This window comes from Carcharodon carcharias, chromosome 8, assembly GCF_017639515.1.
Source record: "Carcharodon carcharias isolate sCarCar2 chromosome 8, sCarCar2.pri, whole genome shotgun sequence".
Taxonomy (NCBI): domain Eukaryota; kingdom Metazoa; phylum Chordata; class Chondrichthyes; order Lamniformes; family Lamnidae; genus Carcharodon; species Carcharodon carcharias.
In genome coordinates this window covers 71707415-71722044 of record NC_054474.1, presented here as the reverse complement: position 1 = coordinate 71722044, position 14630 = coordinate 71707415, and the positions used below count along the sequence as shown (strand labels likewise).

Below are 14630 nucleotides of genomic sequence, written 5' to 3'. Positions count from 1 at the left end.
AACCTGCTAAGGCAACATCATTTAGACAATGCTCATAGTAGGACTTCTCAAATGAGATAGATCTGAGGTATTGTCCCTGCTAGATGTCAGCAATGTCCTATTTGTATGCGGAGCACAAACAAATGAGGATCTTTATTACCCTAGAGGAATGTAATTTGAGAGATCTGGACATACATCACCATAATCTAAAGGGACCGATAAAACAGACAGTGAAAAAATTAATGTAATCTTAAGGCCCCAACAGCACAACTGAAGAACACAACAGTGCTCTCTAGACTGTGTACGGTTCATGGAACCCTGTGTCCCCCAGTGCGCAGCACTGCAATCTGCAGGTTATAACCCCAATTTTAACCCCCTGCGACCAACAAGAATAGAATGTGCGTGATTAAAATACTGGCAGAGCGGTCACCAGATCCATGGTGCACATGAACCCTATGCCATTTTATTAGGGATGCTTCAGGTTGTATGAGAGACCCTCATCCCAGGCAGGTGAAGGAGTCATTGAGATTCAATGGTCAGGGTGTGATGCACCAATCAAACCTTGGTGTTAATTTCATTTTGCGTTGCAAAGTCGCTACATGTTACAAGCCTGGTAAAGGTAACTTGGTGCCACAGGGCAGCATGTCCAGAAGACAGCAGAGAAAATAATTTAATTTATATTTTTTAGTTCCATTGTCAAACCAGAGGCATTCCTTGCCTCAGGCTGCTTTCTCTTGCCCAAGACTGCAAAGTCTGTCGCCCACCAGTCAGTTAAAATCATAGCTTATATGTGCCAGATACATTGCATGACTCTCTGGCCTAAATGTACTAAAGTATTCTACAGTTTCTAACAGCAGAATACTGTTCATCATCCTGTATGTATTGCAGGCTATATAGCATTACGCAGTCTGTATGTGTTTGATGCAACATGATACAATCTTGTTGGTATATTCTGAGAGAAACTGACAATCTATACCTTGATGTGTTTGTATGGTGGTGGTTTTTTTTCATTCCGTTTGTCCTCCTGTGCCTGTCTTGTCTCTCTTTGGGTTTTCAGCTCCTCAAACCTTTCTGCAGCTTCCTGTAATGCTGTAGAGACAGCTAGTGTGAAATACCAGATGGACTTGTGCATTTACAATATCAGTAAAGTTTATCATCTCATCCCATCAGCTTAGGGCAACTTATAATGCATTGCTCCCAATACTTGAACCTCAGCAGGATTGAAGACCATCTTTAAAATTTAAAAAAAACAATTATTTTTCACACTGATGCTATTTATTAAAGCAGTTAATAACATCAAAATAAGGAAGATTCTTGTTTACTGCAGACATTTTAAAATCCTTCTTATACATATAAATTTTCTTCATCCTGCAAATGCAAAGCATATTCCACATATTACTAGGATAAGGTATACAAGTAGAAAAATTGAGAGCAATAACATTTTACAACATTTGAATGTTGACTTTTAAGGCTGAGATAAACATACTTTTGATCTCAGGTAACCAGGGGACATGGAGAGAGGGTGGGAAATGAAGTTGAGGCAGAAGATCAAACATGATTGTACTAAAGGCAGAGCAGTCTTGAGGGGCTGTATGGCTTACTACTGATCCTATTTCTCAAATTCTTATAGCCCTCAGTTACTTTGTCTTAGTTACACATGCCCAAATATTTCTGCTTTTAATGACATTACCTTTCTTAAAGATGGTGTTGAGGCCTTTGCACTTTTTGTCTTTACTCCCTTTGTCACCTTCCATGTATGAGAACACACGTGCCTGATAAGTCCAGAAGTAGTCATTTGAGCCAAAGAAACGGACAGGGAACTCACCGATCTCATGTTTCATTTTTTGAATATTTGTAGGAACATTTTTGGGATGACAGACCTCAGCAGGCCACCACCTTACAGGAACAAAAGCATAAGATGCATTGGAATTCTGAAAACGTTTAAGTTTAATGGTTCATTACTAAAAGCTATTCTGATACAGGCACTCAATCCCCTAAGAATGTGAAATAACAGCCGATATCCTAAAATGTAGAGTTTTAGTGCGCAAGCAAGTTTTGATAGTGTGGTGGACCTGTGGTGTATCTAAGGGTCATATATGCTTCTTAGCATTTTTTTCATAGTACTCAGGTTGATTGCCATAGTAAGAAAATGAAAGGAGGCCTACACTGCTGGAAATTGGACAGTCTACCCTATTTATTTAATTGTATTATTTAATGCACTTCATTTCTATCAAGTGTATTATTAAGAAGCAATCCCAAAGCTTTGCTACACGAGGTTGGGCTCAATAGGGAGGCTGTTCTCCAAGAGAGAAGATAACGGGTGGAGATGATCAGGGTTGTCCAAGCCAATTCTATCATTTGACACATGCCTCTTCACTGCTGGAGAAAGCATAATGACTTTATCAGGCCATATTTGCCTGCTTAGAAATACCTCTACCTTGCTGTGTTAAGTAATTCAAGAGCTTATCATGAAACCCCATGATTAACTTTATGTATTGTGAACAAGCGATTGGCTAATGTTATTGATATCAAAATGCTGACGGTAGAGTGCCTTTGGTAAAAGTGGACAATAGGGCAGGTTGCAGTATATAGAGTAACTCATTGATAGTCATCTTTGTAAAGCACAACTTTGCAAGCACGGCTTTTAAAACAATTGGAGGAAGGAACACTTTGACCTATATTCTCTATTATGGGTGGTCCTGGCAGATGAGTGTATTGCACCCCTTACCACCTTGGCTAGATCCCGTTTCTTGTCGTCTTCCTCCAAAAAATCAGTTACAGGGAAATTCCCACGTTTAACTCATTATGATCGCTGTGCAAAAGAGTAGGAAGGAAAAATGACAATCCTGCAATATTGGTACATGGGTAGATGATCATCTGAGAAATAAGCTCGCTGTAATCAAAGGTATGAAGCACCTCCTGTGCTTTGCCTCTAGTACTGAGGATTGGCTACCCGTCTAAATGGATGAGAATGTAATTGGATGAGAACATCACTGCAAGCAACTGAGGCAGTAATGATGCAAAATATAACATTACCCCATTATTTGAATGTGCCCATCCATTTCAGTGTTTGGTGTTTTCATTTATACAGAATCTGATGCCTTGAGGGTCTAGAGTTTCCAGCAACAAGGACAGCTGCATTCTCTTAGGTGTTCAGGTGTTAACATAGGCCCCTGTCCCCGTGGCAACCTGGTCACATGGGTCTGTCTCAGGGCAGAGTTCAGTACAATTTCACATCACCCCCATTCCAGGGCATTTGGTTTTACCTTAAAAGAGACTTTCTAAAATGTATATAAAGTCTTATAAAGTCTAGTGGTCATAACAAGGTATCATGGAAATATCAAAACAAGCTGGTTTAGGATATGCAATGTAGGGTGTGAGATTAGACAGGTACTCAATAAGTTGATTTATTTTCATGGGCCAGGAAGAAATGTTGCAAAAACATTCTTCACAAGCTAAGTCTCAGAACACATTGTATGTGAATTTTGCGAAAAATGGGGTGATAACATATTCTAGTTCTTGCACTTTGTCTTTTCTTACTGGTACTGAACTGAATATTTGCAATTTAATTTATTGTATACCCTTTCACTTAGAATATTTTAAAATTAATATCCTTTCCAAACTAACCTGTATCGACCGAGTTTAACCCAGATGATGTCCTTATAATGTGGCTTTTTGCCAGCCTTACAGTCATTACAGTACCATTTTCCTTTAGGCATCTCAATGTTCAGGCATTCACGATGAAAGGCAGCAGGACATGACTCACAGCATAGTAAACTGCCACCTGACAATAAAAATGGATACATTTACAGTTTAAGCATCAGGGAAAGGCAAGAAGGAAAATTAATAAAGAAAGCAAAGTACAAACGCTGATAAATAGGAGAACCTGATCCATGAAATAGACACTTAAGAAAAATCCTGCCAGCCAGTTAAAGTTTGATTCTAGCTATTTTGACTGCATATAAAAATGTAAAATAAACAAACATATTTTGTTCCACACAAGACATCAATGCTACATTCAAGTTTTGGAGGCATTGCAGAGAAAAGCCCCAATATTGTTCTCTGGAATAACTGGACAGAGTATAAGGCCAGGTGGAGGGAGTCCAAAACTAGAGATCATAAAATAAGGTAAGCACCAATAAACCCAATAGGGAGTTAAGGAGGAATTTCTATGTAAGGAAGAAAAAATTACAAATTCTTCATGCTGAAAGGAGGAGATAAGATCTGCCAATGAGCAGCTCAACAAGAAATAATGTGGATTGGCATTCTTTACATTTGTGGATGCTGACAGAGAGGACATAAAACAAGAAAACTTAAGTTGTGGCTGAGTTTTAAACTAAATGAAACATGGCTGAGTATTATTAAAACGCACTTATCTATGAACCACTAAATAAATACAATTGTTATTTTGCAGATCAATGAAGAGCCACCATCTTGGGCTTGTCTTCATAGGAAGCCCTGAAAATTGCCAGTCAGCTGATAAAGAAAATGTCCCAGCTGGAATTAAAACAGTAACATTCAGTTCATGTGCGTAATGATTTGGGACAGAGTAAGTTCTCACTTTAAGTTGCCCCATTTTAAGCTGTTTCAACTGATGAAGGACATGCCCTCTTTTTTTTTAAACGGCATAAGCTGCCATGAACTGGGTAAGTTTAAAGGTCTGATTGAAATTGACAGGCCAGGGAGAAGGTAAAGTAAGTGGATAGAATTGTTGGGGGGGTGGGGGGGCGTCAGACATCAGGAGGAGGGGGGTCCGGTCAGGTCGGGAGAAAAGGGAGGAAAAGAGGTGGGTGTCTGGTTGGGTTGGGTCAGCTTCGGGATGGGGGTGTGTGGGTGGCATCGTAGGGTCAGTGGAATACCATATGGGGTGTAGTTGGGGGGAGACCCCTGGGGCGGTCAGTGTCTTTACAATAGTTACCCAGAAGTTAGGAGGGGTTTTAATTCTTCTAAATTTTCCTGAATAGCTATTTGTGTAACACAACTGGAGCTATCCAAAGTTTGCGATTTAAATTGCATTTTCGGATGGTTCCCAGAGCAAAGCAATTGCCCGGGGAAATTTGTACGGGAGGGTCAATGAGTGGGAGAAGCGATTAATGGGAAGTTCGGTTGTGACCAGGAGGGTGAGGAATGGGAAGGTTGGGGAGCACAACAGATGAGCCACAGGGTCAGGGAGCGCAAGGTGATGAATGGGAGAGGAAGAGCGGAAGAGGCGGCAAGTGGGAGAGACAACAATCGGGAGGTAAGTAGAATGGATTAGCACATTGCTTTTATATTTTAAAATTTATTTTAAAAGTTATTTTATTTATGAATATATTAATTTAGCAATGTACAGTATATAATCTTACAGGATACAATTATTAATGGCATTTTACTAATGGGAAAGATCCTACAGAACCTAACGAAAGCTTTTACATTGGTTGTAAAACCAATTAACGTTTTGTTTAAAGTTGCACTTCTCAGGAATGGAAGTACAATGTTAAGTGAGTAATTACTGTGCTAATGTATAGAATTTTTGCGAAGTCAACATTCTGATATGCTTTAAATTAAATGCAATACAACAATCTCAGGTAGTGAGAGGGAGTAAATGGCTCATCCCCTAGTAACTGCAAGATAACAATAAAAATAAGGATAGCTCCAATGTCAGATCATGTAAACATTTTACAATTTATTTATTACTAGCTAATTACTTATAATGTTACTTACATACGCTCCAGGAATAGGGGCACAGTTATGAACATTAGCCATTAACCTGGGAATGGCTAATCAGGTATCCCTATGGGAGAGCGGTTTAAATGGAACCAAAGAAGTTTACAGAAGAGAAGGCCATTTAACCTATCTGAAGCAAAGCAAAATCCATCCCACTAATCCTGCTATTTTTCCATAGCACTGTGCCTCCCTTTGGTTTAAATATTTATCCAATTTTTCATTAATGTTCTGTCTCAGAGTATCCTGTGGCAAACCCTCTATTGTTCAATAAACTACTTCATAAAGAAGTTTCTCCTAATCTCCCTTAACTTTCTTGGTAACCATTTTAAATTGATGATCCCTTGTCACTGACTCCTAAACCAGAGGAAAAGGTCTTTTCCTGTTTACCCAATCAAAACTTTTTATAATTTTAAAAATTCTAATAAATCAATTCTAAGCCTTAGGGACACAGCTAAAAAGATTAGCGATTAATCTGGGAATGCTATTCAGGTGATCCTTGCAGGAAAGCATAGCTCCAGTCTCTTCGCATAACTATAGCTTCCCAGCCATGGGGTCATTTAGGGGAAGTCTTATGTTGTACAATCTTTACGTCCTTAATGTTCTTTCTGTAATGTAGCACACATCAACCTAACAATGGCCTAATTTATGTTCTGTACTAGTTTATAATTACTTCTTTAGTTTTCTACTCCACGGGTGGAATAATATAATATGGGTAAGGGGGTGGGCAGATGGCAAGCACCCCCCCCACCCCTCAAACCACACTGGCATGGAGCTGATGTGCTCAACACTGACCCACCCTGCAGTCGTAAAGTGCTGCAGACTAAGGAAAACCGAGTGGAACACCCAAGTCCTGCTCCCTGGAGCTGCCGGTCAATCTGATTGGCCAGCAGTTCCAGCAGCACCAGGAAGGCGTCAGTGGCAGCTGCCAGGACTACAGGAAAACAGAATGATAAAGGCCCAGAGCAGGTAAGCCAGGAGAGTTTGGGTAGATAGGTAGGGGGAAAGGGGGTGGGTTTAAGGGAGGGAGCGGCTGGGAAGGAGGTGGAGGGGGGGTGGTTTTGACCCAAGGGGGGCCACCTGTGTCCGGCCGAGAACAGCCCCCGAAGAGCGATCCCCTCCTTCTTCTCGACCTTTAAACATTTAAGTTTCCGATCCTGCCCTGCTACCCATTCCAAATGTTTTATGCCATGGGCATAATTATTAGGATCAACTGCTTGATAATAAGCCTAATTGACCTTAATTATTCATTTAAATATGGTGGGCGGGCTGCCAATTTCAGTGCCCGTCCCCTGTAATATGTAGGAGAGCTGGGGGGTGGGTTGGAAGGTGGTGGGATGGGTATCATTCCTGATAAGGAAACGCCAGCTGGGGGCATGTAAAATTCAGCCCCATGTCCCTTCTGATTAAACCCAGAGCTGCTGTCATTTTTCATTACTTCATGCGCATTTTCATGCAATTATCTATTTGAATCCCAGACCTTTTTGTTAAACTCCACCTTTCAGCATCTTTCCACATATTCATTCCTCATTTTTCCTCCTGAAATTTTTAAACCATACAAATTTCAGGTAACACCTGTCACCTATCATAAAAGCAAAATACTGCGGATGCTGGAAATGTGAAATAAAAGCAGAAAATTTTGGAAATGCAGGTCTGGCAGCATGTGGAGAGAGAAAGAGAGTTAATATTTCAAGTCCATTTGACTCTTCTTCAGAGTGAAAGAGAGGTAGAGGTCACCTATCTATGCCTTCGTAAAATCTTTTACCATTCTCCTTGCTATTTGCCAAACTCTTTACTTTAGTGCCATCAGCAAATTTTGTTAGATACATCAGAGTCCAAATCATCTATATAATATGTGAACAAAAGTGTGTCCAGCACAAACCCCAATCCAAACAATGTCACTTATACTAACTCTGTTTTAGCCATGGCTCACTTGGTAGCACTTTCACCTCTTGAATCACAAGGTTCCGGGTTCAAGTCCCAATCTAGGCCTTGAGCACAAAAATCAAGCTTATACTCCAGTGTAGTACTGAGAGAGTGCTGTATTGCTGGAGATTCCACCTTTCAGATGATGCGTTAAACTGAGGCCTCATCTGCCTGCTCAGGTGGACATAAAAGATCCCATGGTGCCATTCTGAGGAAGAGCAGGGGGGTTATTCACGTTGTTCCAGCCAACATTAATCACGCAAGTCAACATCAGAAAAACAGATTATTTGGCCATTATTACATTGTTGTTTGTGGGAGTTTCCTATGCATAAACTGATTGCCGTTTTCCTACATTACAACAGTGACTACACTTCAAAAGTACTTCACTGGCTGCAAAGTGCTTTCAGAAATCTATTTTCTCTTTCTTCTTCAACAAAAGTGTTGCATTGACTACTGTCCAGTAAAATCACACAATTTACATATTTAAGATGATTAAAATATTGTACCAAGAACGGTTATCTTCTGATTTTTTTTAAATAGCCATAGCGCTCAGAGACAACTTCATCATGGGTTCTGCTAACTATTTTCAGAATCAATTCTTTCTTTAGTTACCTCCAACCAAACCTTCCTTTAGCATATCAACATTCTCACTTCCATTACAGTTGGTGAAAACTGATGCAAAATATTTCTTTAATATCATACATGAGGGAACGTTGTGTAGTTACAGAGTTCCTGTTCATTCAGCATGGCTAAAATTATTCACTATACAGCTTTGAGCAGTAAGAGATAAAGACTGTGAAAGTGAGTTACTATTTAAGTATGCTATTACAAGGAGGATTTATCTTCATATGAAGTCTGCAAAATTGTTTGTGTAAAGATGCAGTTTCCAAAATAAGTACCTTCATACAGCCTACCATTTATAATGGGCATGTTGGTGCAAATGCAATTTGTCTGCTATTTGTGGCGGTCAGTATAATAGTGCGTTAATAAAGTAAGAAGATAAGGTGCACCAGCTGAGATTCAAGAAATTTTTTATATAATATACAGCACTGGTTGAACAGCACTAGCAACAGTGATCTAGTCTGATGGTTCAGGTACTAACAAACTGCTGAAGTTCCACTACATTGGACCGACCCTCAATTCAGCTGTCATGTTATAATTCAATTCCTTCAACTGGACCGTAACTTTCAAGCTCCATAGAGTCGGAGTCGGATTGGGGGGGGCGGGGGAAACCCCAAAGATGCGTTGGGGAACCCCTCTTGGAACTTCACAGGTAAGGGTTTGATAGGCAATTTCCCAGAAGCACGAACTTCCTCTGAGAAACTGCGCTGCACTGGAAACCATGAAAAAGTCATGAAAACATGATTTAAATTGCAAATTCGGATGGTTCTGGCAGTGTTACACCAATAATTACTCTGAAAAATTAAAACCTCTTCTAACTTCTGGGTACCTATTGTAAAGACCCAGACTGAAGCTCCGCACCCCCAAAAGACTCCCCCCCCACCCTCCCCTGATTAACTATCCCCCCAGTGTTCCCCACTCCGACACCCCCAGGATGGGATTCGCTCCACCCGTGGGCCCGACTCTCACCCCCAAACCCACCCGATGCCTGACTACTTCCCCAACAACCCAATCCTCCACCCTCATATCCAACCCAAGACGTCCCCACAGGCCCGACCAGACCCAAGCCTCCAGCCAGTAGGCCCGACTATCCCCCACCAGCACTCTGTAGCCCCATCCCCCACCCCACTGAGGTCCAACACTGCCCACTGAGGTCAGACCCCTCCCACATGAAGTCCGACCCCTCTCTCCCCCCACCCCTACCGACCAGCCCCCCTCCGACCTCTGATCCCAACCCCCAAGACTCTCCCACCCCCTAAATCTTATCCACTTATCCTCTCCCTGGCCTGTAAAGGACCTTTAAGTTTCACTGGGACCTTTAACTTACCTGGTTTACGGTAGCCATGGCCATAAAAAAGGGGGTGTGTCCTCCTTTAATTCGGCAGAACTGGACTTGGACGCTTGGCCTCGAGGACTGTTGTGCTCCCTGGATCTCGCCCAGCCTGTGTCAGAAGGTCGGGTGAGATGGGGGCGAAAGAAAAATCCTATAGGTGTTTGGGCATGGAGAAGCAATCCGACAGATTGTCACTTTGAGAAAGTTACGGCCCACTATCTCTTACATTATGGATATGGCTTTGAAAACTTCTGTGATATTAGACCTGTGTTTTTAAATTGTGGAAGAAATGGAAGCCAAAGGGAAGTGAAATCTGCAAACTAATGAGCAAATAGAGCTGTTACAGGCCAAAATAAACAGAGCATTTAGGATGCTAAAACTGACAACTTTGAAATGAATTAACGCAAATGGATAATGATTATCCCTTTTTGCCTATTGCTTATATTAAATGTGGACATTTTAAGTAGTGGGGACTGCAATTACTGTTCACAATAATAGTATACAGATATTTAGTTTTAATACAGAAAATTCCGTCCAACTACTGTGGCAGGTGGGTTCTGTGGTGCATTTCTCACTGGTCAGAGTGGTGGGAAATCGTGCTCGATTTTGCACTCGGGAGCTAATTAATCATGCATAGGCGAGTATCTCTCTGAATCACATGGCGGGTTGGGAACTGATTCGTCCGCCCCGCCGTCACCTAATGGGATCAAAGGTCCGGACGCCATATTTAAGCAGCATGCAAACACACACATTCACTCTTTCTAGCCCAGCTGTCCTCAGGAGACATATAGAGATGTCTGCATAGAAGCTGGCTGTGCCAAGGTTTAGCTATGACTCTGTCAAGGCTCTGTTAAGAGGACACCAAGACAGTTGATGGCTCCAGGAAGCCAGGTGTGGGTCTGGGAGGTGGTTGTAACAGAGGTCAGCTTGTTTGACACCCACCCCAGAAACGTGGTACAGTGCAGGAAGAGAATAAATGATCTCATCCGCTGTGCAGGGTAAATCAACATTCAGCTCACTCCAATCTCACACTGTCATTGGGGCATCATGCACTCAAAGGGCTACACTGCTCTGGGATCTCATGGACACTTTAACGTCACCAGCATCGCATCTATCATGCTGCACAAATTCCATCCTCAGCCCTTACTGGGGAGGGCTCACCACACAGAGCAGCAAGACAAAGGAAACTATGAAGGTATGAGGCATGGTTGGCTAAGATAGATTGGGGGGACTTCATTAAAAGGCATGATAGTGGATAGGCAATGGCTAATATTTAAGGAACGAATGCATGCTTTGCAATAGTTACATATTCCTTTTTGGCGCAAAAATACAACAGGAAAAGCAGCCCAATCATGACTAACAAAAGAAATTAAGGGTAGTATTAGATCCAAAGAGGAGTCATATAAAGTTGCTAGAAAAAGTAGCAAGCCTGAGGATTGGGAGTTTAGAATTCAGCAAAGGAGGGCCAATAGATTGAATAAGAGGGGGAAAAGATTGATTAAGTGGGGAAAAATAGAATATGAGAGTAAACTTGCAAGGAACATAAAAGCGGACTGTAAAAGCTTCCATTAGTATGTAAAAAGAAAAAGGTTAGTTAAGACAAATGTAGGTCCCTTTCAGTATAAAACAGAAGAATTTATAACAGAGAACAAGGAATGGCAGAGTAATTAAACAACTACTTCAGTTCTGTCTTCGCAGAGGAAGACACAAATAACTTCCCAGAAATACTAGGGAACCAAGGCTCTAGTGGGGAAGAATTGAAGGAAAGTAGTATTACTAAAACAATGGTGCTAGAGAAATTAATGGGACTGAAAGCCAGTAAATCACCAGGGCTTGATAAACTACATCCCAGGATACTAAAGGTGGCGACCATGGAAATAGTGGATGCGTTGTTTGTCATTTTCCAGAATCTACAGAATTTTGGAACAGTCCAGGCAGATTGGAGGGTGGCAAATGTAACCCCGCTACTCAAAAAAGGAGGGAGGGAGAAAACAGCGAATTACAGACCGGTTAGCCTAACATCAAGCGTAGGGAAAATGCGAGAGTCTATTATAAAGGGTGAGATAATAGGACACTTAGAAAATATCAATGGGATTAGACAAACTCAATATGGATTTATGAAAGGGAAATCATGTTTGACAAACCTACTGGAATTTATTTTTGAGGATGTAATTAGCTGAAAAGATAAGGGAGAACTAGTGGATGTGGTCTACTTGGATTTTCAGAAAGCTTTTGATTAAGTTCCACATAACAGGTTAGTGTGTAAAATTAAAAACACATGGGATTGGGGGTAACATATTAGCATGGATTGAAAATTGGTTAGCAGACAGAAAACAGATTAGGAATAAACAGGTCTTTTTCAAAGTGGCAGGCAGTGACTAGTGGGTAACTGCAGGGATCAGTGCTCGGGCCCCAGCTATTTGCAACATATATCAATGATTTGGATGAGGGGACCAATTGTAATATTACCAATTTTGCTGACGACACAAAACTTGGTGGGAATGTGAGTGGTGAGGAGGCTGTTAAGAGGCTTCAAGGTGATTTGGACAGATTGAATGAGTGGCCAAATACATGGCAGAGTCAGAATAACGCGATAAGTGTTAAGTTATCCATTTTGGTAGGAAAAACAGAATGGCTGAATATTGTTATTAAATAGTGATGGATTGGGAAATATTGATGTACAAAAGGATCTGGGTGTCCTTATACACCAATCGCTGAAAGCAGGCATGCAGGTGCCACAAGCGGTTAACAAGGCAAATGGTATGCTGGCCATCTTTGCAAGAGGATTGAATATGGGAGCATGGATGTCTTACTGCAGCTGTACCAGGCCTTGGTGAGACCATACCTGGAGTACTATGTGCAGTTTTGGTCTTGTTACCTAAAAAGGATATATTTGCCATAGAGGGAGTGCAACAAAGGTTCACCAAATTGATTCCTGGGATAGCAGAATTGTCATAGGAGGAAAGATTGAGCCAACTAGGCCAGTATTCATTTGAGTGGGGATCTAGAACAAGAGGTCACAGTCTCAGGATATGGGGCACCCCATTTAGGACCGAGATGAGATGAAACTTCTTCACTCAGTGATCTCGGAGGGTGATGAATCTGTGGAATTCTCTACCAAAGAGGGCTGTGGAGGCCAAGTGACTGAATATATTTAAGAAGGAAATAGACTTCTAGACTCAAGGGGTATGGGGAGAGAGCAGGAGTATTGGCACAGAGGATCAGCCATGATCACACTGAATGGCAGAGCAGGCATGAAGGGCCAAATGACCTACTCCTGCTCTTACCTTCTATGTTTCTATGCTTCCCAACCTCTACTCCATCCCTTCCTTCTATCTGTCTTCAGTTAGGCAAAGCTTGCTCACAACAGGAGGGTAAGATCCCAGATTGGAGGAGGGACAGCCAATATCCAGCAGCTCACTTCCTTTGAGGAGGATGCCTTTGCGCAGGCTGGGGAGCAGAGGGATCGCTCCTGTGGGGGAAGACTAGTTAGGCTTCTCCCAGCAACCCATTTTCACAGTGAGTAACATGCAATCTTATAATCACAGTTCTAGAATAGCCTTGGGGTTACTTTCTAGAGAACACCTCACAGAAACATCTCCACAGCAGTCTGGGGCAGTGAAAGTCCAGGTCCCTGGAACTCGGGGGACTGCTGGAGATCAGGCACCCGCTGAGTCTCAGTCAGATGATGAGCTACTGTAAGCGGCCACAGAAACAATGCTGGAGTTGCAATGTCAGGCAGGGGAACATCAGGCAGAGTTGTGAGAGGCAGTCAACAAACTACAGCAAAGGATTGAGGAGTCTGTCCACATTCTGTCTGATGTCGTGGCTCCGACATGCAACCACCCCGAGGTCACCAGGGGAAGGGTGGCATCCACGTCGGAGACCTTGGTCTAACAGGTTCTGCTGGATTTGCGCTCGGTGCTGCACTCCATCAATGTAGGCATTGGTGGGATCCATCACGGTGTAGGCGAGAGGGGGATGGGGCACCTCAACTACCCTCTAGGTGGCCCTTCTCCTTGTAGAGTCAGGGAGGGAGACCTTGAGAGGAGAAACGTCAGCCGGTTACTCCGGGGCCTTCACACAGGACACTCCGGGGCATCCATCCGCATGAATCCCCTCTGCCTGTAATCCCATGAACTCCAACTGGTCAGACCAAGGAGGGTGCATCTGCCCCTGAGCAGGAGACCCATATTAGGCCAGGGCCCTTCAGGTCTCGGGCCTCGAGAGGATGTCTGCCAAGGTCATCACAGATAACAGGGCATAGCAGTCAGGAGGCTGCCTCTACCTCTGCTGTGGATATCAGAGCTGCACCCAGGTGTAGCAGTAGGGTTAGGAAAATTAAGAAATATTGACATCACTTCTGGGTCATGGATGTTCAATCACTGTATATATCTTGCACATTTGTAAATACATTTGCTGTTCATGAGAATAATCTAATCATTTGAAAGTATTGTGCATATGCATGTATGTGCCCTCTTATTGCAAGGTTGAGCCATGCTCCCACTCAGTGATCACCTCCCTTTGTGAGCATCACATTCACGTGATGTCTAACTGATTCATGATATTTAGAGGACCCTGGTGATATGTCAGGGAGATGTCTCATTGGAAGTGTGTGCTTAACGCATTGGTAATCTTTACTCCTTTGAAGGCAACATGCAGTTAGGCCTGCTCAATAGTCTTGGAGGGTCTCTTCATTGGTCATGCCAAAGCACAAGACCTGCTGCCATCGTGATTGCTTCAACCATGCACACAACTCAGTGTCTGCTGAAGTTTCTCATTAAGCTGGTGATGACTGCATCAAGTCCTTTGATAACAACGTTTGCACTGTTGTGCCAACTTTCACTTCCCAGAGTGCACAGATACAGGGTGTACCAGTGACCTTTCCAAAGATTAAGGTCTGGTGAGTTGAGGGTTGAAGGTGCAAGTCTGAATGCTGAACGTGCTCTCAATGTTAATGGTTATAAAGGACTTTCACCGCACTGGCATAGCATTAAGGAACAGGAGGAATGTGGCCGTATCCTGCTGCCTGCACCTTATTCCTCCTGGAATGAAGTGGCTATCAATG

At 42.5% G+C, this 14630-nt stretch overlaps 1 protein-coding gene across 11 annotated transcripts in view; it reads right to left on the bottom strand.

The window, feature by feature from the left end:
- Positions 1-14630, bottom strand: part of LOC121280891 — a 270129-nt gene that overhangs the window by 90135 nt on the left and 165364 nt on the right. For 10 of the 11 annotated variants that reach the window (XR_005943756.1, XR_005943750.1, XR_005943755.1 and 7 more), the window contains 3 exons: positions 3607-3763; positions 1670-1875; positions 956-1068 (listed from right to left, as the gene is read on the bottom strand). Coding sequence is in view for 2 of the 11 variants with exons in the window: in XM_041193244.1 (XP_041049178.1) it covers positions 956-1068; positions 1670-1875; positions 3607-3763 (476 nt within the window). In the remaining 9 variants the exon portion in view is untranslated. The remainder of the gene's footprint in view (positions 1-955; positions 1069-1669; positions 1876-3606; positions 3764-14630) is intronic. The other variant, XR_005943758.1, reaches the window with a different exon arrangement.